Genomic DNA, 23,380 nt, shown 5'->3' with positions numbered 1-23,380 from the left:
GAATTTTTTTTTTTTTTGGTGCGCTTAATTCACATATTTTACATCCCTCTTTATGAATATAAGGAGGATTATAAGGGAAAGTAAAACTATCAGCGAGACTCACTTTTTTTTATTAAATTCATTTTACTTAATTTAAAAGTCTTTAACGTAAATAAATTTTAGTAAACAAAGGATAGTAAAATAATTTGATATTTGTTTTCATGTACTATTACTCTTTTTCATGAAATCAAACAAATAAAGAAGAGTACAGATTCTTATTCATTAAATAATATAAAACAAAATGAGTAATAACTCTTTTCATTTTTTATAATATCTTTTATTTATGCATTACATTTTTTTTTTCTTTCCAACGTAATAATATATAGTTGCATAATACGATACAAACGTTGTTAACTAAAATTGAATTGGAATCAATTTTTTTTTATAAATTAATGAACTGATCCAGATAATTGACGTTGTCCCTTGTTTTGTTCACTACTTTTACAACATAAAAACGTCTAGGGGTGTTTGGTACCTAGATTCTTTTTGGGTTCCTTGAAAAATTAGGTATGGAAAATTAAAAGACCATGTTTGGTAGCAAAAATATTATATTTTTCTAAGAAACAATGTTACTCGGTTTTTTCAATTTATGTATAAAAAAAAAGTAGTACAGATGAAATATAAATATGTCCATCCAAAAGTTAGAATTTTGGTTTGCCCGAGAGACCAAAATATTTGTAGACAATAATAACCCTACTTTTTGGTAGCAAATGAAATCTATATTATATTTAAAAGTAAAAATAGGGTTATTTTCGTAAAATAACCTTATATTCCCACTAATATTTCGCAATCAACCAAACACACACTTAGTAAAATAAACCATAAAATTCCAGGAAAATTTGGCCATACCAAACAATATTTTAGTGACATTCCAGCAAAATATATTTCCTATTATATTCCAGTAATCTATTGTTTTTAGATAAATAAAAATTAATTTTCTACCAAACACCCCTTAAAAATTGTGCCATTGCTTTCTGATCTCAATAACAAAGGACAAATAAAAGTAAAGGCTCCCAAATGAAGTAAATAACGTCATCAAGGAGTAAGCATTGGTTTGAATTGAAGAATGTGTTATCCAAATGGAAAACAGGTTTAAGATTACACGGGCATGCCTCTGTCAAGCGCCAACTAATCCAAGCCACACTCTGCTCTCGTGCTTCCTTGTGCCTTTCTCACTTTATTCTTAAATTTTTATGCCCACCGTTTTACATTTCCTTTTCTACCTTTTATCTCAAACTAACACCTTGATTTGACTTCTTACCAACAGACAAATTCAATAAATGAATAAACATTTATCGTAAGTTTTTTTTTTTTTTTTTCATTTTTCTTAGTTTTCTTTGTTAATGCAAGGTAATATTCTTGTCCTCTTGTTCCGTTTCTGAATATTCAGCCGTTTCTTTATATGCTATTCGGAATTGGAACTCATTATGATTCTTGTTTTTTTCTTCCTACTTCAAACAATGGTACACAGAAAGTGGACGCAGTTAGTCCATTGAAAATATGTACACAGTATACTATACGTAAAATTATATTCAAAATGCTAGTAACAATAAAATGTAAATTAAACTTCAAAAGTTGATAATAAATTAAAAAAATTCTTGTTTAAGGCTTAACAAAATGTACTGTTATATTAAATACATTAAGAAAAATAAAGTCAGAAAAACAACAAAGCTATTATTATTTTTCTTGTTTCTTTTATTTCCCTTGCGTTCTAATAATGTTTACAAACTGTGAGAGCAAGTAACTCCTCCTGTATTAAGTTTAAAATTTCACCCAATTTTTTTTTTTCAAACAAAAGTATACAAATATTAAGAATATATTATAATAATTATATTTTACTAATTATATTTTACATTTAATTTTATATTCCGTATTACAGTGGATTGCTGTTCAAGTTATCTTACTTCTATATCTCTATCAAGTCACCCAATTTTTTTTTACTTATTTTTATAATACAAACATAAATTGAAAGTGATTTTTCATTTTTGAATGCCCAATTCCACTTTATCCCATGGATTTTTTTTTCTCTTCTAGCGTTCCAACCTCACGTTTTCGACCACGACGCAGTTTTAGGTAACCCTCGTGTTTTGAATATCATTAATTTCATCAAATTCCAACTTTCGAAACCTTTGAACGATGAGGAACTATAAGGGGGCGTTTGGTTCAGGAATTTTTTTTTGGAATAGTAGGGAAATGAGATAGATAGAGAAATGATTGGAAAGATAGATAAAGTGAGATAGGTAGAAAAATGTAAAAAAAGTTGTTTGGTGAGGAAAAACTTTATTGAGAAAATTAGGTAACTTTATGAAATCAACAGTGCATTAAAAGCCAGATAACCGGTTTTCCGAAAAATCCCACCTTCAAATTGGGTTTCTAAACAGTGCGGATATCTATGTTTCTCATAAATCCAGACAAATTGGATAGATGGGTTTTTGGTGAAAAACGTTGAAACAAACATGGTGTTTCTAAAAGCCATACTTGAGAAAGATAGATATCCGCTGAAAAGCTCCCAACCAAACACCACCTAAAGTATAAACAAATAATACGAGAAAAATATTAATCTCATGTCAGATGAGACAATAATCCTCTCCTACACACTCAAAAAGATCTGAGTCTCACTTCAATTTTTTTCTCCTCTTTTCCTGTGCAACAGAACCCATATCAAATTGGAAGTGCAACATGAGAAAATATAATCCCATAATAAAAACCATACAATTTGTTTTTGGACTTATCTAGTCTCATGTTGCATGAGAGAAAAATCTTATATTGTAAATACATAGTGGTGGGATCCACTATCTAAAAAAAATTCACGGTTATCGAAAGATATATAAGAAGAAAACTTACCAAACACATAAGAATAATTTTTCTTCTTACTTTTAACAGGCTACTACGTTACGTCTCGTCAGCATCTTGACCGCTGCTAATCTATGGTTGCTACTTTTTTTTGGGTATTCTCTTACTCACAAATTTTTTTTAATTCTCATGAATAATAGGTAAAAGTATTGATACATGGTGGTGCCGTGTGAATTTATTTAACCCACACCACACAATTTTAAGTTATTTTTCCATTCCGAGTCAAAAACCTTTTTTTTCCTTAAGTTCAAAATATTATTTATTCATCTTAATTTTATTAGTGAACATTAAACATTGTTCAAAAATAAAATTGTGCAATATTGTTAGGTACATTGACGATAAAAATTAATTTATAATTTATTATACACTATTTATGTTTTTAATTAAAAAGTAATTTTTTTTAAATCACTACTTAAAGCATCGAAAAGGTATCTCGTAGCATACTAAAAAAAGAGAGTATCTTGTATGATACAATTTAGGATAAATAATTTATATACTTACTAAAGCATGACACAATCACGTATTAATGGTATTATACTGTAAATCATATCCAGCAAAACATAAGTGTTATTTTACGCAAAAATTGTTATTACCAAAAGTTATATAATAAGCAGGCCTCAACTTAAAGTTTACATTACATGTACTGTTGTCCTTGAAAATTAAAATTAAAATCTTTCTTAAATGTGCATTTAATTTGAGTTGAGTTGAGAGTGAAGATGCAAAAGAGAAGATATTCTTATCATTTATCTGGAACTGACATCGTTATCCAACGTGGCATATGGAGCCACGTGACATGGATCCAGGGAGAAAAACTTTAATACTTCCTATTAATAGGAGTAGTACACATCAGTCGATGTATTTTTTGAAAAAAAATAAAAATTAATATCATAACAATGTATTTTCTATATACATAATTTATAATTTAATTTTGAAATACCGTAACACCGATTATTGCACGGAGCGCTAAAGATTTTTTCGGACCCAGGAGTATAAACTTGGTCCCCCCCCTCGCACTCGTAGGTTCTGGTATCGGTTGTAGCCAAACCAATCTTCTCCTTCGTCTCCGCTTCACAACAACATATCATCTAAAAAGATTTAGAGTTTAGACAGAGAAACTCTCTCTCTCTCTCTCTCTCTAGCCATTTTCTCTTTCTGAAACTGTCGTTGCCACCGGAGAGAGAAGTCACACGAAACTCACTGATTTCATATAAAGGAAAGATATATAGTGCTCACGCACTTAAAACACGTAATTTTCCTGGAAAATAAACAGCCAGAGAGAAAGAAAAAAAAGAAAGTCGTAGGAAATTGAGGAAGAAAAAAGGTCATGGCGATACCGTTGGACAGAGGAGGAGTGGCGGTGCTCTCGAATTCCGTCAACAAGGTCGATTCATCCTCGGCTCTCAATGGCGGCTTGAAGTGCTCCAAACTGGAGTCGCCAATTTTGATTTTCTTGTTCTTTCACAAGGCGATTCGGAATGAGCTTGACGCGCTGCACCGATTGGCCATGGCATTTGCCACCGGCAATCGCTCTGATATTCAGCCGCTCTCCGAGCGCTACCATTTCCTCAGCTCGATTTATAGGCACCACTCCATTGCGGAAGATGAGGTGCAAATCTTCGTTCAATTTTTATGTCTTTCGGAGTTTGTTCCCTGTTGAATATTGCGTTAATCAAATTTCGCCTGGTGAGAGAAATTGCGTAGAAAACGAAGATTTTATATGTGGTTGCTTTGTCAATGATGAAACGAAATGGCGCTCTTGTTTGTGTATTCTCTCGGCCATTTCCTATTGGTAAACTTAGGTCAAACTTTGAGACTTGTTAACTTTAGCGAGGCTATAATGATAACTAGCTTGGATACTTATGGGAACAAAGGGAGCTATTTTTGTACAGAATCGATTTCTTTATATTATTTAATCTTCTGTTACTATCTGTGGAAAGAAATGGTAAAAAATAAAAGGATTCAGTAATTTAGCTTGGGGGAAGAAGTAAGTTCAGGTGCGAAAAATATTTTAAAATTGAAACATTGGATATGGTCTCCTCAATCGCCGTGGCGTTTTCCGTTCACGTTGATGGTCTTTGGTTATTCTCAATTTTATTTTTTATTTTTTGTTTACACTATGCCTTTGATAAGATTAATTGGATATAAAATCCAGATATGACTCCTTTCGTCGTTTATCCCCCTAACAAAAAGAATGTCAATGCAGACGTTGTGGTTATTCTCTGTATTGTGCGTGAAAAACTTGGAAAAAACTTTTTCTTATGTGCCACTGCAGGAATTGATGTAGTTAACAAACAGCTAGTAGCACATAAACTTATTTCATTTTTTCGTATTTGACATGAAGTGATCTTTTACCGTCAGTCCTTCAAAATATTTCTTATAATAAATGCTTCGTTTTCAAATTGTGTTTGATTATTCTTTTCTAGAATTTCCTATTCCTGATAGAGTTCTATGACCTTTTTTTTTTTTTTTGTTAAGGCTATATGTTTTGCCTGATAGATTACATACTTCCCCCAAAGCAATTATATTTTTATTTTGGCTTTATCACTTCTTTTCTGCTAAGTTTCAAACATCCTGAGGGAAATATATTCTGGAATGTAGGTGATTTTTCCAGCTCTAGATATACGTGTGAAGAATGTAGCACAGACATATTCTCTTGAGCACAAGGGTGAAAGCCATCTTTTTGATCATCTATTTGAGCTGTTAAATTCTTCCCTCCATAATGATGAAAGTTTTCCAAGAGAATTAGCATCATGCACGGGAGCTTTGCATACATCAGTTAGTCAACACATGGCAAAGGAAGAGGAGCAGGTATAAATTTAATAATTTATTTAATAGCTCTTACCTTGTATTTCACTTGCACTCTTTTAATGAGATAAATACAAAGTAATTCTATTTTTTTCCCCTCCCTACAAGCTAGAATTAGTGTTATTATTGTCATTATTATTATTGATTTATTTATTGATAAAACAGAGATTCATAAAGAAGAAGAGATGGTATTTACGAAGAGTTTGGCGGACAAGGCATCCCTATTGTAAAAAGAATTTCAATTATTAACTATTGGAACATGACTGTGTGTCAAATTGGCCAATGTGGTAGAACTATAGAAATTTTTTGCAGTAACTTTTTATCATGGCCCTGTAGTTTAAATGGCTAAATAATATTATTTGTTTGGGGGATGTGTCTGATTTTTTTATTTATTTTATCAGGTATTTCCTCTGCTTATTGAAAAGTTCTCTCTCGAGGAACAGGCATCCTTAGTTTGGCAGTTTCTTTGCAGTATTCCTGTGAATATGATGGCAGAATTTCTTCCATGGCTTAAAACATCTATATCACCTGATGAATCTCAGGATCTTCGAAATTGCTTAATCAAGATAGTGCCAGAGGAAAAGCTTCTTCAGAAGGTGTGGTTTCAAATTCTGTTTTAGAGCATTGTTGTTTCATTTTCTTTTTTAAAGTTACTTTATGGGTTGAAGCTGATGATGCAATTTATATACATTTGATATGTAATGGTAATATATCTTATCATATTCTTGCTTATTGAAGGTTATCTTCACCTGGATGGAAGGGAGAAGTAGTGTTAACACAGTTGAAAGTTGTGCAGATCATTCTCAAGTTCAATGTAGTTCTAGCCCATTAACCCATCAGGTTAGGAAAGTAAACTGTGTATGCGAGTCGACAACAACTGGAAAAAGGAAATATTCTGGATCCATTGAAGATGTTTCTGATGTCACTGGAACACATCCTATTGATGAAATTTTGCTCTGGCATAATGCAATAAAAAAAGAGTTAAGTGAGATAGCAGTGGAGACCAGACAGATACAACACTCTGGAAATTTTACTAATCTATTGGCTTTTAATGAAAGATTGCAATTCATTGCTGAAGTTTGCATATTTCACAGGTATCACCTTAATTTAGTTTTATCAAGAATTGTGTTATAAGTGTATCATATGTTTCTTCAATTAAACAATTCTTACGCATTTCTTTTAGGGATTATTTCTGTGCTTTAATCTTTATGTAGTGTTGTAACTTTTAACTGCACAACGAGTAACAGTTATGAAATTATGCTATTTGAATGGTAAAGACCATCCTTTGTTATCTGAAGTATTAATTATTTATTCCTCTGAATGCAGTATTGCTGAGGACAAGGTTATTTTTCCAGCGGTAGATGGAGAACTTTCTTTCTTTCAGGAACATACTGAAGAAGAAAGCCAATTTAATGACTTCCGGTGTTTAATTGAAGGTATTCAAAATGAAGGAGCATCGTCTAATTCAGAAGTTGAATTTTATTCCAAGTTATGCTCTCATGCTGATCATATAATGGAAACCATACAGAGACATTTCCATAATGAAGAGGTTCAGGTGAGCCATAATTGCTCATGTGATCATCTTTTTGAGTGACTTGTGTGAGATTTGAATGTGTTTAGCAACCGCAATGTTAATTGCGACAGGAAGTAATATCAATTGGTTGGTGGCATTTGAATGGTATATAAGTTGATAAATATGGGTAATTGTTGAATCTATTAGTTAATTGATTACCTTTTATTGGGAGAGAAGTATGACATGGGAAGTTCTTTGTAAGAAATTTGCTACTAAGCTACCTTTAATCTATTTAAAGTGTTCTTAATTCCTCTCATCTATAGGTTCTTCCACTTGCAAGAAAGCACTTTAGCTTTAAAAGGCAACGCGAACTTCTGTATCAAAGCTTATGCATGATGCCTCTGAAATTGATTGAGCGCGTCCTGCCATGGTTAGTAGGATCTTTAACTGAAGATGAAGCAAAGATGTTTCTTAGAAACATGCAGATGGCAGGTTCGATGTCTATTTTTTAATGTCCTTTCCTACTAAAACAATAATATTTCTGAGAAATTTTTGTAGAATTGATATTTGACCACTTCTCAATCTGTTTCAGCTCCAGCAACAGATTCTGCTCTAGTTACACTCTTCTGTGGTTGGGCTTGCAAGGCTCGTAATGAAGGTCTGTGTTTGTCTTCAGGTGCATCAGGTTGCTGTCCTGCTCAAAGACTTTCCGATATCGAAGAAAATATTGTTCGGCCATCCTGTGCTTGTGCCTCTGCAGTGTCTGGTAGACATTGCTCAGTATTAGCTGAATCAGATCGGAACAATAGATCAGTCAAGCGTAACACATTGGAGTCGGACAAGAATGGAGATGTAACTGTAACTTCAGAGGCTGAAAGTATCCCGAAACAATTTTGTAGTGCTCGACCTTGTTGCGTGCCAGGTTTAGGAGTAAGCAGTAACAATTTGGGGCTGAGTTCTCTTTCTACAGCAAAGTCCTTACGCTCCTTGTCTTTCAGTTCTTCTGCTCCATCTCTTAATTCTAGTCTTTTCACATGGGAAACAGATAGCAGCTCTTGTGATGTTGGCTCTGTACAAAGACCAATTGATACCATATTTAAATTCCATAAAGCTATTCGTAAAGACCTGGAGTATTTAGATGTTGAATCTGGAAAACTGAGTGATGGTGATGAGACAATACTTCGGCAATTTAGTGGAAGGTTTCGTCTTTTGTGGGGTTTATACAGAGCTCATAGTAATGCCGAAGATGATATAGTGTTTCCAGCATTGGAATCCAAAGAGGCACTTCATAACGTGAGTCATTCATACATGCTGGACCATAAGCAGGAGGAACAATTGTTTGAAGATATTTCCTGCGTTCTTTCTGAGCTTTCTGTCCTTCATGAAACCTTGCGGATGACCCATATGTCAGAGGATTTATGTGAAAGTAATTTTGGAACTTCGGATGCCACTGAGAGTGGTGATATCAAAAAGTATAATGAACTTGCTACTAAACTTCAGGGGATGTGCAAATCCATAAGAGTGACTCTGGATCAGCATCTTTTCAGGGAAGAGTGTGAACTCTGGCCATTGTTTGGGAAACATTTCACTGTGGAAGAACAAGACAAGATAGTTGGCCGGATAATTGGAACTACAGGTGCTGAAGTTCTCCAATCAATGTTACCATGGGTAACTTCTGCACTTACTCAGGATGAACAGAACAAAATGATGGACACATGGAAGCAGGCAACTAAGAACACTATGTTCAATGAATGGCTTAATGAATGCTGGAAAGAGAATCCAGCATCTGTAACTCTGACAGAAACATCAGATCATAGCACTTCTCAGAGAGGTATCTAATATTCTTTCAGTTTCTTCATCTTTTATGGAAATTGTGGGATGGATAATTAGTATAATACTGTGTTATTGTTCTTTCCTAGGTGCAGAATATCAAGAAAGCTTGGGCCACAATGATCAGATGTTCAAGCCAGGTTGGAAAGACATATTCCGGATGAATCAGAATGAACTTGAGTCAGAGATCCGGAAGGTTTATCGTGACTCAACTCTTGATCCTAGGAGAAAGGCATATCTTGTGCAGAATCTAATGACAAGGTTGGTTCCAATGACCATAATTCTCTGGTTTTGTTTAATAGGGACATGCTTAACTGCATATTTGTTTGATAACACTTTACCCTATTGCCATCAAGCTCCAATTGTTGATTAGTTATTTGTGTATTGTAGTCGTTGGATAGCTGCCCAGCAGAAATCACCTAAAGCTCTATCTGAAGGATCATCTAATGGTGTAGAAACAGAAGGACTCTCACCATCATTTCGGGACCCAGGGAAACATGTATTTGGGTGTGAGCACTATAAGAGAAATTGCAAGCTCCAAGCTGCATGTTGTGGCAAGTTATTTACTTGCAGATTTTGTCATGACAATGTGAGCGATCACTCGATGGATAGGTAAATTTCTTATGGGACTTTTAAATTTGATGGTAGTATGTACCTTTAATCATCTTCTGGATCCTTACAGAAAAGCGACATCGGAAATGATGTGTATGCGCTGCCTGAATATACAACCAGTAGGGCCTATATGCATGACACCTTCATGTAACGGGCTTTCAATGGCAAAGTATTATTGCAATATATGCAAATTTTTTGATGATGAAAGGTACCTTTTAATTCTTTCTTCAGAATTCAAAATTTATTTTAAAATTATTGCCTTCCTTTTTTTTTTTGTGGGGGAGAAAGGGAGGAAGAGAAAAAAAAAAGGGGGGGGGGGGATTTGGGGTCAATGCCAATGGCCAAGTACCTTGAGCTTAACATTTTAATGTATTTGGACTGAAATTGACAACTTATGGACAACATAAAGGGGTGCATCCACCATTTTAGTGGAGAGCTATTCTGTAAAATAGATCAACTTATAGATGTTTCAAAGAAAAGAAGATGGACATTGATTGATTATTAATGGTAGAGCAAAATGCAAGGCTCAATCTATACTCTCTGGGGCAAAAGCATCTATTTCTTCAAAAAGACGGAGAATATCCCAGGGTTTTGAAAAGCATGAATTCAAATCTTTTGATGCTCCGATATTCAGCTGTACATATTTATAGTTTTCGAAAAAAATTAATAGTTACAAAACTATTTAGTCTGTTTGATGCCATATGAATGTCTTAGCAAGAAATATGATATGATTGATTATAATCTGTTCCTTCAACTTTTTTAGTTTGTTAATTTTATATTTCCTTTTATCTTTTTCCCATTTTGCATCAATCTTTTTCAGGAATGTATATCATTGCCCATTTTGCAATTTATGCCGTGTTGGACGAGGGCTTGGGATTGATTATTTTCATTGTATGAAATGCAATTGTTGCCTGGGGATGAAATCAGTATCTCACAAGTGCCTGGAGAAAGGTTTAGAAATGAACTGTCCAATTTGCTGTGATGACTTATTCACGTCAAGTGCTACAGTCAGAGCTCTACCTTGTGGCCATTATATGCATTCTGCATGCTTTCAGGTCTATTTTACACCCATTTTAGGTTTTAATCCCCTCTCAGAAAAGGGGGTGGGGATAAATAAATTATTCTCTAGGGTTGCGGATTCAATCTTATACTTTGTTATAATATGCTAGGCATACACTTGTAGTCACTACACATGCCCAATCTGCAGCAAGTCATTGGGAGATATGGCGGTAAGAAGATTTTCTTTCATTAAATCTCTCTTATGCACTCAATTAAGCCTTTATTCTCCACCTTTATGATTCTCCATCAAGAAACATAATGTTTATAGATGCACACAAAAATGCAGAGGAGAAACAAACAGGGCCATTAATTTAATAATGCTCCTATGTCTTTCTAAAATGTACTCGAGTTCACAAGTTGAGGCAAAATAAAAGATTTTAACAATTTGCGTTTTGAGTTTTGAGTTTTTCATATAATTCAATTAAATAAAAACTTGTTTTTCCTTAGTTTGAAAAATGTAAAACTGGAAAAGTATACATATATTGATCTTAACAAATTTATGCATAAAATGTTGCAGTTTTTGAATTGGCAATTTGACATAATTAAAGAGTGTAAGAGGACACTCACTCCCTTTGATTAAAAGATTGAATGAAAAGATGGGTGATATTTTTAGAATCAACATCAACATCAACAACACCTTTATCCCAAATTAATTGGGGATATTTTTAGAATATTCATGTTAAATCTCAATATCTTAAATTCTATGGGGTATGAATAACCACAGAGTTAACTAAAGAAAACCAAATTTGATTACCATTGATCGGGTTTGGTTGAGTGAGTTTCTTTGTCAATCATTTTGTCGGGGGTTCAGTTCGAATCTTTGTAGGGTGTTGGGGTATGGCTATTAGGGAAAAGCCACAGCTTATTGAACTTTTTCTGGTGCGGCATTGAAATAGAAATTGAGATGTTAAAGAAGGTACACGACATCCCATACTTGGTTGTTTCTCTACCTACCCAGGTTTACTTTGGTATGCTCGATGCCTTATTGGTTGCTGAGGAGCTTCCTGAAGAGTACAGGGACCGCTATCAGGTGAATACTTTTGTGTCTCTCTCATGTTACTCTTCACTTCATTCCTTTCAAAAGCTTGTTTGGATTTTATGAAAGAAAGTTTAGTTGGCCAGCAAAGAATTTGCAAATTTATTGTCTGTTTGAAATGGTAATGCAGGACATACTCTGCCATGACTGTGATCGAAAGGGCACTTCACGCTTCCACTGGTTGTATCACAAATGTGGATTTTGTGGCTCTTACAATACCCGGGTGATCAAATGTGAGGCATCAAATTCCACCTGCTCTTAGTGTGCTAGAATTTGTCAGGAGGTAGACATAGTTTGTAAATACTTGTATAGCCAATCCAAATTTCCCCCCAACCAGGAGGCCTATCATTGTTTCGTCTTATGCATAATGCAAGTGAGTCGCTACCTTACCTCTTATTATGAATTCTCATAAACCGGGGATAAAAGCATCTAATCAGTTTTATAACAATTATTTACAGATCAACTTTCTTCGAACTTTTTCTTTATGCAATTGGATACTTTTGCAGCCTCAGCTCGTTTCTTTCTTCTTATCGTTAAGTTCATATCAGTGCGCTTACTGCGCTCTATTCATGCTAAGGATTTCATCTACAAATTCCCTGGCTCGAGGTAGATACCGACTGATGTCATTATGGGTTCATATGGAAGCTCAGATGATATCGTTACCGAAGTGTTGTACCTACTATATCATTTTGAGTCCAATTGTGTAGTAATTCTATCAATTTAGATAGTGGTAGACGAATCAATGGTTAAATTGAATTTCCAATCTTCAATCACAAGAAGTTGAATGTAAGATATCAAACTGAAATTTGACCCAAGGCTTTTCTCCAATAATTTATGGGGTTTGCATCTATCATATCACATGACACAAACAATTTTCTACACACATAATATTTTGTGGGGTCCGCACTTTTTGAAGCAAAAAAATAAAATAAAAATTAAGGCACGCAAAACGAATCTCTATAACATTACACAATCACTTTTCTTACAACATAACTCTTATAAAACTCATAATTTATTCATTAGGATATTTTGATTTCACTTTTGTGAAATAATTATAAATAGGAACTAATTAACGGATTTATTGCATTTAGTTATGCCCAAAATGAGCGTGACCACTCGCGTCCAGATTAGGCGTAATAGGGTGCATGCACGGTCACAGCCAATTTAGGTGCGATTCACTCGGTGCTGATATGTGATACACAAAAAATTAACAGTTTGATTGTAAAATTTTGGACGATTATAACTTTTGACTCGAGTGTCTGAATCAGATAGTTTTTTTTTTTATTTCACATAATTTTTCAAAATCTATACAATGACATATCATAGAAGGAGATTTAGTCAAAAAAAAATTCAAAAATTTTTAAGAGTTCAAATTTACCATAAAATTTTGGATAACCATAGCTTTTGGCTCAAGAGTTCAAATTAGATATATATTTTTTATTTCACGTAATTTTTTGAGATTTACGCATTGAAAAATTATCAAAGGATTATTTGGGGAATTTTTTTGACAAAATCCCCTCGAGGTATTTGCCAATACGTAGCTCTTGAAAATTTTTATCAATGCGTAAATCTCAAAAAGTTACATGCAATGAAAAAAAAACACTTGATTCGAACACTCGAGTCAAATACGGTAAAATATCCCAAATTCTAAAAAATATTGGAATTTTTTTGACCAAATCTTCTTCAATGAGTTGTCATTGCATATATCTCGAAAAAGTCTTATGAAATTAAAAGAATTATTTAATTTGGACACTCTGAGTCAAAAGTTATGGTCTTCCAAAATTTTACAATCAAATTGTTGATTTTTTTGTCACATATCAGTACCAGATGAGTCACGCTTAAATTGGGTGCGATCCTGCACCCTATTGCACATAATCCAAACGCAAGTGGTCACGTTCATTTTGAACGTGATTGAGTATATTTAGATTCGTAAATCTAAAGTGTTATCTATTCGTAATTTGTTATTAATATAGTAATTTTTTAATTTTTTTTTTCTTCCCAAGCGAACTTTGTATTTCTTCTGCAATAAAAATACACAGAATGATTGAGCAGATCACGAAATAATAGTATTGGGGTAGTTATTGTCTGCTTGCCTAGTCTGTAATGATTTAAAAATTATATCAACTTGTCTATTTAAACCATGAGAATCACTATTGTAAAACTCCGGCTGGTCCGGTCATCAGACCGGTTCAGATCATGCATTGGATGAGTTATGTATTGACCCGGTCAAATCCGAATAAAATCATCTAAACCCGGTGACCAGGCGACCTGATCGGGTCATGCATTTAAAAAAAAAAATTAAAACTGTTTCATCAAAAAATATATATAACTCATTTTAATTTTTTTTATAATTTTATTTGCTAGTATACTCTTCTACAATGACCTCTTAGTTTTTAATAATGAAACAATTTATGAAATAATAAATTAGAGAATGTGACATATGTCATTTTAATGTAGTTGAATTTGAAAAATATTGTTCAATGTCATTGAGAGGTATGTTTATGGGGATTCTGGGTTGCAATTTAAATTGACATAGTAATAGCATGTATTTTTATTTATTTATGCTTCATATTTTTGAGCTTATTTAGTGAATCTTGTTTAATTCATTTTAGATATGGAAAATAATAAATATAATTAAATTTATATGTTCATATTTATATATATTTTTATATATCTATATATATTCGGGTCATCGGTCCGACCAGTGACCCACCGGTCCAACTAGTGATCCAATAACTCAGTATCCGATCAGGTCGATGCCCAGGTCGGGTTTAGCAACAATGACGAGAGCTGTGAAATAGTTATATTTTAAACATTAGTTAATTTAATTATAATTCAATTAATAGGTTGAATTACAATATAAATGCCTTCCTTGTCAAATTTTTATTTCTACCTTTAAAACTTTGGTTAAAAATATAAGACATCACCATAAATTTTCATTTCTAAATATCCAAGTGAATGTGAAGTGCCCAGTTCTACCATGCAAAATTGCTATGTTTACATGTTTCATTCTACCTCACATATATAATTGAGTAGAAGATTTTTTTTTTAAAAAAAACAAAAAAAAAATCATACTAATTGGAAAAAAATTATATCTGGCTATAAAATATTTTTTGTGTATTTAAATTAGTATTGAAACAAACAAGTCATGGATAATAAAATGGAATTGATGATGCTGCAGCATATGTACATAAATATAATGCGGTTAAAGGAATAGAAAATCTAGTTTGGCTTCCCAACTCCAACCGAACGATACCTCTCTCTCTCTCTCTCTCTATAACATTGTTGCATTGATATAAACTTCCCGGGGATTTTCAGAGACAAGAGGGAACACCCATCTCTGGTGTCTTACTCCATTATATATTCCTCAATTCCCAGACACACAAGAACCTCAAATCGCAGATAGAGAGACAACACAGTTTAAAAAAAAAAAGCAAGGAATTTTAGTGTATCTGAGAGACACAGTACGAGGAACAAGAGAAGCTGATCATCATCATCATCATGGCTATGGGTCCTGAAAGATCGAAGCCACTGCACAACTTCTCGATGCCATGTTTGAAATGGGGCAACCAAAGATTCCTGAGGTGCGTCAAAGTAACAACCGAGCCATCCCCACTCCCACTCGATCCTCACCAACATGAACAACCCCACAAGAGGAACAACAACCAAATCGACCCATTTCAAAATTCCAACGACGACATCGACGCCGTTCGCGAGAAGCTCATGATCGATCTCAGGGTCGCCGCCAACAAGCTCAAAGTTTCCATCTTTGAGGAAGGGAATGGGAATGGGAATCCAATGCCCTGGAATTTGAGGGCCAGAAGAGCTGCGTGCAAGGAACCTCACCATGAAGATCAGAGGAACCCAATTGATTCTGTCGGTAAAGCTAAGGAGAACAACAAAAACAAGAAGAAGAAGAAGAAGAAAACCAATGAGAGAGCCAAGTTTTCAGTTTCACTGTCGAAGGAAGAGGTGGAACAAGATTTCTTGGCTTTGGTTGGGACCAGACCTCCCAGGAGACCTAAGAAGAGGCCTAGGATTGTGCAGAGGCAATTGGATGTCAGTAATAATAAGACCATAAAATCATTTTTTATTTAAAAAAAAAAAAAAAAAAGATTTTTCCTTTTAACTTTTTCTCTCTGGTTTGGTTTAATTTTTTGCAGACACTGTTTCCTGGATTGTGGCTTACTGAGGTCACTGCAGAATCTTACAAAGTGGATCATGTCCCTGAATGAGGTCAAGTGGAGTGATAGTTCTTTTTTATTTTATTTTTTTAACTCTATCTCTGTATTGCATGCATCAGTGAATTTTTAATTGAATCTCTAATTTTTGTGAATAATGGTCTCCTGCAGGGGTTGGAATGATGCCATTGCGATGCTTGCTGACTTCTTACTTACACAGTGGGACATAAATAATGGTAGTTACCAAATCAACCATGTAAATCATAAACTTCAATAATGGAATTCTGCATTTGGTTATCGGAAATGTAGCAGCTTGCACATTCTATACATAAACAATATTTCTACTTTTGTGGAGATCTTCAATTCAATCTCAAATTGGTAGAATCCTGCTATACTGTATGCAGAGCAGTTTATTCTTTCTGTGTAGGCATTATGTGAATCTGTCTCTTGAAGCTAAGAACATAATCTTATCCCCCATTAATAACGTACTAAAAAGTTATTTTTGGCACTAGTTTTACCAGTTATAAAGATAGAGAAAAATTGACATATTTAGATTTGCATAGTTTGTACCATTGACTGTAATGTTTAAAAATATATAAATTTTCCCGACAACTATAGTTTAAGTGGCAAGGAACTTGTTCTCCTTGATCAAAGGTAGTGAATTCGAGTCCATATTAAAACCAGAAACATTAGTTTCTAACCATATTAAAGAAAAATGCATCTCCAGAATAAATGTATAAAAACTAAAACAATAGATTCTGAATGGAAAATGTGTTGTGTCAGATTCTGGGAAAGCAATAGATTTGGACCATTATTGAGGAGGATTAAGGGAGTATTTTCCATGATAGGCAAGACCAGTTGCCGCAAAAAAGGAATAGCTAAATTTTACACGTGCTGTTTGCTGGTGTAAATAGTGTTCAAACTTCATTCAGAAATTATCTTGTGTGATTGTGTTGCCATTCAAGAAACTTACTGCAGGGACTTAAATCAGATCGAATTGCTATAAAAATCATCTGTTAGCGAAGAAAGAACACTAGGAATGCAGATTTTACTGTCTTTCTATTCTTGTCTTTGGGACATTGCGCAAATGTTGATTGCATCTGTTACTGGAGAAAAGCTGAATAAATACCTGAAGCAAATGTTTTTTCTCAATTGCATGGGGTATGGTGATCATCTCTAAATGAAATGACAGCATTGTGTAAGGAAATAGTAGCAATTCGTTAAGGATTCTGTTGCCATAAACATGTTCTAAGATGAAGCAATTATGCTAATAATAGCAGTTGAAGGTGTATTTATGCTAGTGATAATTCTTGTTATGTAGCGGTTGAAGAGTAGTAGCTAGTAATCAGAGTTATAGTTGAAGCAGACTTTCATGCAACAAAGATCTCAAGTAATTCTTTGACATCACTCAATACTGGGATTTGAGGTTCTTGTGTGCTGGAATGGAAGAAAGCTTGTAAAAAAAACCTTTGTCTATCCGAAATGAATGTTGTGATCATATGGAAAGTTTTAATTGTTTGGCAATGTTTTTCTTTTTGGGTGAAAAATATAAACTACTTATTGAATCACTATCATTATTAGTTTTTATTTTCGGGTTATTGAATCATTATTACTTACTTGGACGGCTCTATGTGCTGGACTTGAATTAATGTAAAAAATGCCACAACGGGCCCTCATAAATCAGGCCAACCCGTTTGACATAATAAGCCTAATGCGCTTTGTCCAACCTTTGAGTTTCTTGATATGTGGCCCAATTTTTATTTTTGTTTACAGTTTTATCTTTTTTTATTTCAGTTAGTCATCTTTCTTTGAGTTAGAGTTTCTTCTTTTTGGTTTTTATTTTTATTTTTTCCTTTAAAATAAATTTCTGGTTTTTCTTAAGGTATTTTTTTAATTTCAAAATACAAATAACTCGTACTATTTCAGATTATTCATTCTTTCATATTAGATTATTTGGTTCATGGTTTCATTTTATTATTATTTTTTTGTGTGTGTGTGGAAAGGTTCATCATTTTACTTGTATTCTTTCTCTATGGTTTTGATCTCTACTTTGTTATCTTTAAATGACTTTCTCTTAGATCTTTTTTAATATATATATATATATATATATATATATATATATATATATATATATATTTTTTGTAATTTAGTGGCCTAAAGCCCCAGCCAAAAAAAACTAACTAATTAACTAATACTAACATTGCGAGAGAGGTCATCAAAAAATAAAATAAAATAAGTGTCTTGACCAGCAGACATCACTCTTGCGTAGTTAGCCATCCAGTCAACAGATTTTTTTGAAATATCAAAGAAGACTTTTTCTTAGATGTTTTCAATATATTATTACAACTATTATTTAAAATATATCTTTATCGTTTGGTTATTTCCAAAATTTTGTTATTTTAATTTTAATTATTGTATTTTATTTTATCCGCAACCGCATGGTATTTATCTAGTTGATTGAAAAAATAAATTTGAAGAAAAAGGATAAGAAGATTTCAAAGGGAAGAAAAAGTTTAGTTTGTACTAACTACTATAACCATTCCAATAATTAATGTGGCATGTTCCATTTAAAGAAATTGTTCCTTTCGTAATGTAAACCAGAAGAATTCAGAATAGTTAGAGAGTTCGCAAAAATTTGAAAATATATATTATTTTGTTGAACTGTTTAGAACCGCCAATTCATGAATCAAAATTAGATTTATTCATTAAATTGATTTATCTATGAATCAAAAACATAAACAAAAGATTAATAGGAACTCAGGAAGAAGATTATGCAATATATTCACACCAAGGTTTTAGAGTTTTGGATTGATAACACAATAATTGGTGGACAAATTTCATGCCCAGCTGCTTAATTCATGTTGGCCAACAACAAATAAAGATAAATACTAGTGCTAAGCGTTATAGGTCACGATCACCACATTCATGCATGTGAAGATAGGACAAACAGTACCATCCGATTAATAGTAGCTATGTTATGTCCTTTCAATCTCGTGAATCCATTTTAAGGATACGATTCACAAAATACTGAATACGCATGGATGATTCAAGGACCACAACAATATCCACCATGGATGGAGACACATATATAACACAAATATGAGAACCCCCGGATACTGAGCAAAATGTCACTGTTCACTAACTTTTTTATATAAATGCCACGCGAACAGTGTTATTTTTCAATCTGTCACGGAGGCAAGTTTGCTTCTGACACAAGCGACCTCGGTTTGTTGACGTGTCACATTTTTAGTGGATAACAAGTATTAAATTTTTAAAAAAAAAAAATTCAAAAAAAATGAAGTTCGCCTACCATGTAGGCGAACTTGATTAAAATATTGTTGGAACCGAGGTCGCCTGTGTCAGAAGCGAACTCTGACACCACCAGGAAGCTGACACGTCAGCAAACCGAGGTCACTTGTGTCAGAAGCGAACTTGCCTTCGTGGCAGATTGGGAAATAACACTGTTCGCGTGGCATTTAGGTAAAAAAGTTGGTGAACAGTGGCACAATGGTCACTGTTCCCCCTCTCAAAAAAAAAATTAAAACATTTATGTATATATGGTTAAAAACCAGTTTCCATTGAAGAACATCGTGATTATAACCCAAAAAATGATTTTGTTTTGCATCCAGTTTAAATGTCAACAGGATTTTTTTATTTTATTTTTACATTCTAACAAAACTCATTAATAATAATTGTGTGCATTAAAGCTCATAAACAACGGATATGGAAGAGCAAAAAATAAATAAAAGAAAGAAACAAAACCTGCTTGACTCAGAACAGTTAAGTATTAGATATTTTCTAGTCATGTGTAGTGAATTTTTGGACCCTTTGGGAATGACATTATTAACTTTGCAAGTGCACCAGGTCAAAAGATGGTCCATGATTAGGTGATTTAGTAAAAGTTTTCCAAAAGTTAAAGTTTCATCAAGAATACTTTTGTCCATATTGAAACTGCCACCTCTAGCTGTCATATTTTGCGCAATCGGCAACAAGATGTTAGTTGAACTAAAGGAAAATTTCTCATAAATAAACAAGTGCTAATCTGAACAAGCACCCAAAGGCACAAAGCTTCCAATTTTAAGTGGAATCACCAAAGAAAACAAGATGGGACAAAGCATTAAAGATGGATTCCCAAGCTCGTGGCCCTTAATCTGCATGACCAATATTTCTACTAATTGTCTTTGTATAAACATATCCAACTTCATTGAGTACTATGCTGATTAACCTCTGCTAATTCTCTCTTTCTAGTCTGATAAGAATAAATAATGATGATTTTCATAAGCCAGGATTAATCATTAATCTCATACATGATAAACATATGAACAAATCAATTCTTGCTCTTCTTAGCCTTCCCAACACGTAAAAATGAACCCAACCCAAATAAACTTGCACTTCCTTTAGAAATGTAAGGAGTAGGTACGTTTAAGACAGGACTAATCCAAAGACCATTGGCATAGGATCCTCCATAACTCTTACCTGAAGGAGACTTTTGCATTGGATACAAATTTAAGGTAGAACATGAAGATGATAATGACTTAGCTGCTGATGATGGCTGCTTGTTTGAAATCATTCTCTTTGGATTTAGAGCTGAACCAGATGAGTTGCTACGTGACAAAGGAGGTGAAGAACATATCAAGCTTTTGTTTGTATCACAGCTGAAACTTTTGCTTCTACTGAATCCCCAGAGAGGCATAGACTGTGTTTTTTTCTCATAAACAGGATTTACATCAAGAACTTCTCTAATGCTCTTTTTCTTCATTCTGTCAACGGTAGGGGTACATGGACGAGGAGGAAGTCTCGTATATGGAGGTTCACCATAACGTGTGTGTTTCCTGGTAGTGTTTCTTTCTTGTGTCTGCATGGGAAGTATCACCCCATTAGAGAATAGCTCATCTGCTGAAGAATAAGATGATTCAAACTCAAGGCTTGTGCTGGTGCTGAATTCAAACTCATGATTTAACTCCATATCAAGCAATGTGTCTTTGTGAGGAACATCCTCTGAGAGATCATCATGGGAGAAAGAGAAACGAGGGGGAGCTGTTTCAGAGCACATAGTCATAAACAGGTTCCCTCAACAGTCAGAAAAAGAGGAAAATTTGAAGAGAAGAAAGCTTTATGGATTGAAAATATAGAGTTGGTTTTGGTTTACAAGTCAAAAAGACAGAGAAACAGAAGGCATCCACTTACAGAATACAAAAGAAGGAGGCACAAAGAATTATTCATCTATTATTGTTAAGAGGAAGAATATGACTAATTAATAGAGAAAATGTTATCCGTGGCAATTTGGAAAGTATAAAGAAAGATGAAAACTTCAAAGTTGGTAAAAGTGTTGGTTGAATAGAGGTAAATGACTGCAACCACAATCTATTAATTAGTATTAGCCGGCTAACAAGACTTGTTCTATAAGACACAGACTTTGGGGGTCTCATCCTTCTACTATTTAAGCTCTTTGTTCTTTTCCATCATCATATATTTATTCATATTTTTAAACTTTCCATCTCTAACTATTAACAATCACAATTTATTGTATAATCATATTTAGTCATTTAGATGTGCAATGATCATTCATCATCTTTTTTTCCCTACATGTCAGGATGATTTCTTAAGGACGTCTGTGACAGAATTAATACTGAATTGAATAATCATATTCATATAACACGTGGATGGACCAAACTGCAATCTTTTTTGGGGTTAATTCACCCTGTGACTAGAATTATACTAAATATGTCTCATAAATTAAAAAACAATAAAGAGAACATTCACAGATCAAATACTTAGGAGCATGTATATCAAGTATCACAAGTTTAAGGTTATGGTAAAGATGACAAGCAACTTACAAACAATATAATTTTAGTTTATATTACCCCCCACACACACACAAAAAGAAAGTCACATCTAATTAATTCATTGAAGCTTATCTGAATAATTTGACTGATTCCGAATCAATAGGGAAATAGGGAGAAAAATACAGCATAGATGCATAGTCAAATTAGAGTTCCTATAGACAGAAATAAGGTAATGACGTTAGCAAGGATCAACTCTCCTCTAAACCAATGTTAGATGGAGGCTCATTCAAAATCATGTTAAGATACAAATCTAAGTTTATGCAAGAACAAGAATTACTTATTTCTCTAACAATTACATCCCATTTTGTGAAGATAAAAGCTTCCAATACATCCATCTGCTGTAACTTGGTCAAATTAATGAATGAGACTGACTTTATAAGTATTCATGCTGAAAATTGTAATTGTAATGTAAAACAACTAATTCAACGAAACTGTTGTTTCTGGATAAATTTAGGGTGAATTGAGTTATCTAAATTTAATAAATTTAAATTAGAGTTAATTTTTCAATAATAATTTTGAGTAATAAAGAAAATAATAAAGAGAGAACATAAGTAATTACGTGAAATAAACTCTAACAAGGGGGGCGTTTGGTACACGACTTTTATTTGAAAACTCGGGAAAGCATAGTAGGGGAACAAAGAATGTTGCGTTTGGTAGCTGAATTATGAAAACTTCCTAGGCCAAATATCATTCCTGGAAAATGGTTCTGTGTGTTAACTTTGGTACTGTTTGTCAAATTAGAGATCTATAGAATTGGTGGAATTATTGAGTGTCCGGGAAAATGTTGTGTTCGTCGTTTTCATCGAATAGAGGCCAAATATAATATTTCAAACATAACGTACGGCTGAAGTTATTTTCGTAAAATAACCTCACATTCCCACAAATATATTACAACCAACCAAACACACACTCAGTATATTTATTCATAATTTTTCGAGTAAATCTGATCCTACCAAACAGCTTTTTAGTAACATTCCAGTAAAATATATTTTCCTCTATATTCCAGTAATAATTATTTACTGGATTAAAAAAAAATTCTCATGTACCAAACGCCCTCTAAAAGAAGGGGGAATCCACTATCCCAATCTTAATACATTTTTCTAATTAGGAGATGAATCCACTATAGTAAGTCACACTCTAACGCCCGACCGCGTCAAGAATCAATGACTATCCCCACATACTAACACGAGACTTTTCAGTATGATTTTTTCTCACTCGCACACTTCCCGGGAAAACTTCCTAGGAGGTCACCCATCCCAGAATTGCTCCAAGTCAAGCACGCTTAACTGTGGAGTTCTTCCGATCCGGGCTACCGAAAAGCAGATGCATCTTGTTAGTATAGGTAGTACCAATTAATTCTTATAAGCTATCCCAAACTGTGCAGCATCACACCTGCACAGTCTTTGAAATCCCTCTCTTTCGGGTGTCGATTCGATTCATCCGGTCATGTAACCCCCCACCGGAAGCCTGTCAGGAGCCGCTCCTTGTCCATGCCTTTCGCACCGGCGATCACTCCCCGCCCTCGTCAGCGCTCGGGATGTTACATGCCCACCAGCTTCCGCCTGGTTCGTCCTCGAACCACACCGTACTGGAAGAGAGGCCTGCT

General features: G+C 33.8%; 3 protein-coding genes across 9 annotated transcripts; 2 read left to right on the top strand and 1 right to left on the bottom strand.

Moving 5' to 3' along the window:
- Window positions 1-3,936: 3,936 nt before the first annotated feature.
- On the top strand, window positions 3,937-12,532 carry LOC133290859 (zinc finger protein BRUTUS-like). 6 transcript variants are annotated; one of them, XR_009748745.1, is made up of 15 exons: window positions 3,937-4,498; window positions 5,491-5,700; window positions 6,099-6,293; window positions 6,436-6,791; window positions 7,024-7,252; window positions 7,534-7,702; window positions 7,803-9,041; window positions 9,136-9,301; window positions 9,431-9,652; window positions 9,723-9,860; window positions 10,473-10,707; window positions 10,822-10,881; window positions 11,670-11,741; window positions 11,878-12,120; window positions 12,206-12,532. XR_009748745.1 is itself a non-coding variant. In XM_061489001.1 (14 exons), exons 1-14 carry the CDS (start codon window positions 4,217-4,219, stop codon window positions 12,007-12,009), a joined length of 3,711 nt encoding a protein of 1,236 aa, XP_061344985.1. In that variant the 5' UTR covers window positions 3,937-4,216; the 3' UTR covers window positions 12,010-12,199. The 6 variants fall into 6 exon arrangements, 1 of the variants encoding a protein (XP_061344985.1); XR_009748744.1 differs by having other exon boundaries at window positions 9,130-9,301; window positions 12,254-12,532; XR_009748743.1 differs by having other exon boundaries at window positions 9,130-9,301.
- Window positions 12,533-15,003: 2,471 nt separating this feature from the next.
- Window positions 15,004-16,238, top strand: LOC133290890 (uncharacterized). Of its 2 annotated transcripts, XM_061489036.1 has the most exons (3): window positions 15,004-15,806; window positions 15,911-15,983; window positions 16,100-16,238. In XM_061489036.1, the coding sequence occupies exons 1-2, from the start codon at window positions 15,249-15,251 to the stop codon at window positions 15,980-15,982; spliced, it is 630 nt and encodes a 209-aa protein (XP_061345020.1). In that variant the 5' UTR covers window positions 15,004-15,248; the 3' UTR covers window position 15,983; window positions 16,100-16,238. The 2 variants fall into 2 exon arrangements, with proteins under 2 accessions (XP_061345020.1, XP_061345021.1); XM_061489037.1 differs by having other exon boundaries at window positions 15,911-16,238.
- Window positions 16,239-20,255: 4,017 nt separating this feature from the next.
- On the bottom strand, window positions 20,256-20,981 carry LOC133290829 (uncharacterized). Its single transcript, XM_061488950.1, has one exon. It carries the CDS (start codon window positions 20,979-20,981, stop codon window positions 20,256-20,258), a length of 726 nt encoding a protein of 241 aa, XP_061344934.1.
- Between the last annotated feature and the right edge of the window lie 2,399 nt (window positions 20,982-23,380).

Source organism: Gastrolobium bilobum, unplaced genomic scaffold, assembly GCF_033153095.1.
Source record: "Gastrolobium bilobum isolate Gb01-03AN ecotype WA unplaced genomic scaffold, APGP_CSIRO_Gbil_v1 utg966, whole genome shotgun sequence".
Lineage (NCBI taxonomy): Eukaryota > Viridiplantae > Streptophyta > Magnoliopsida > Fabales > Fabaceae > Gastrolobium > Gastrolobium bilobum.
This window is presented reverse-complemented; position numbering and strand designations above follow the sequence as displayed.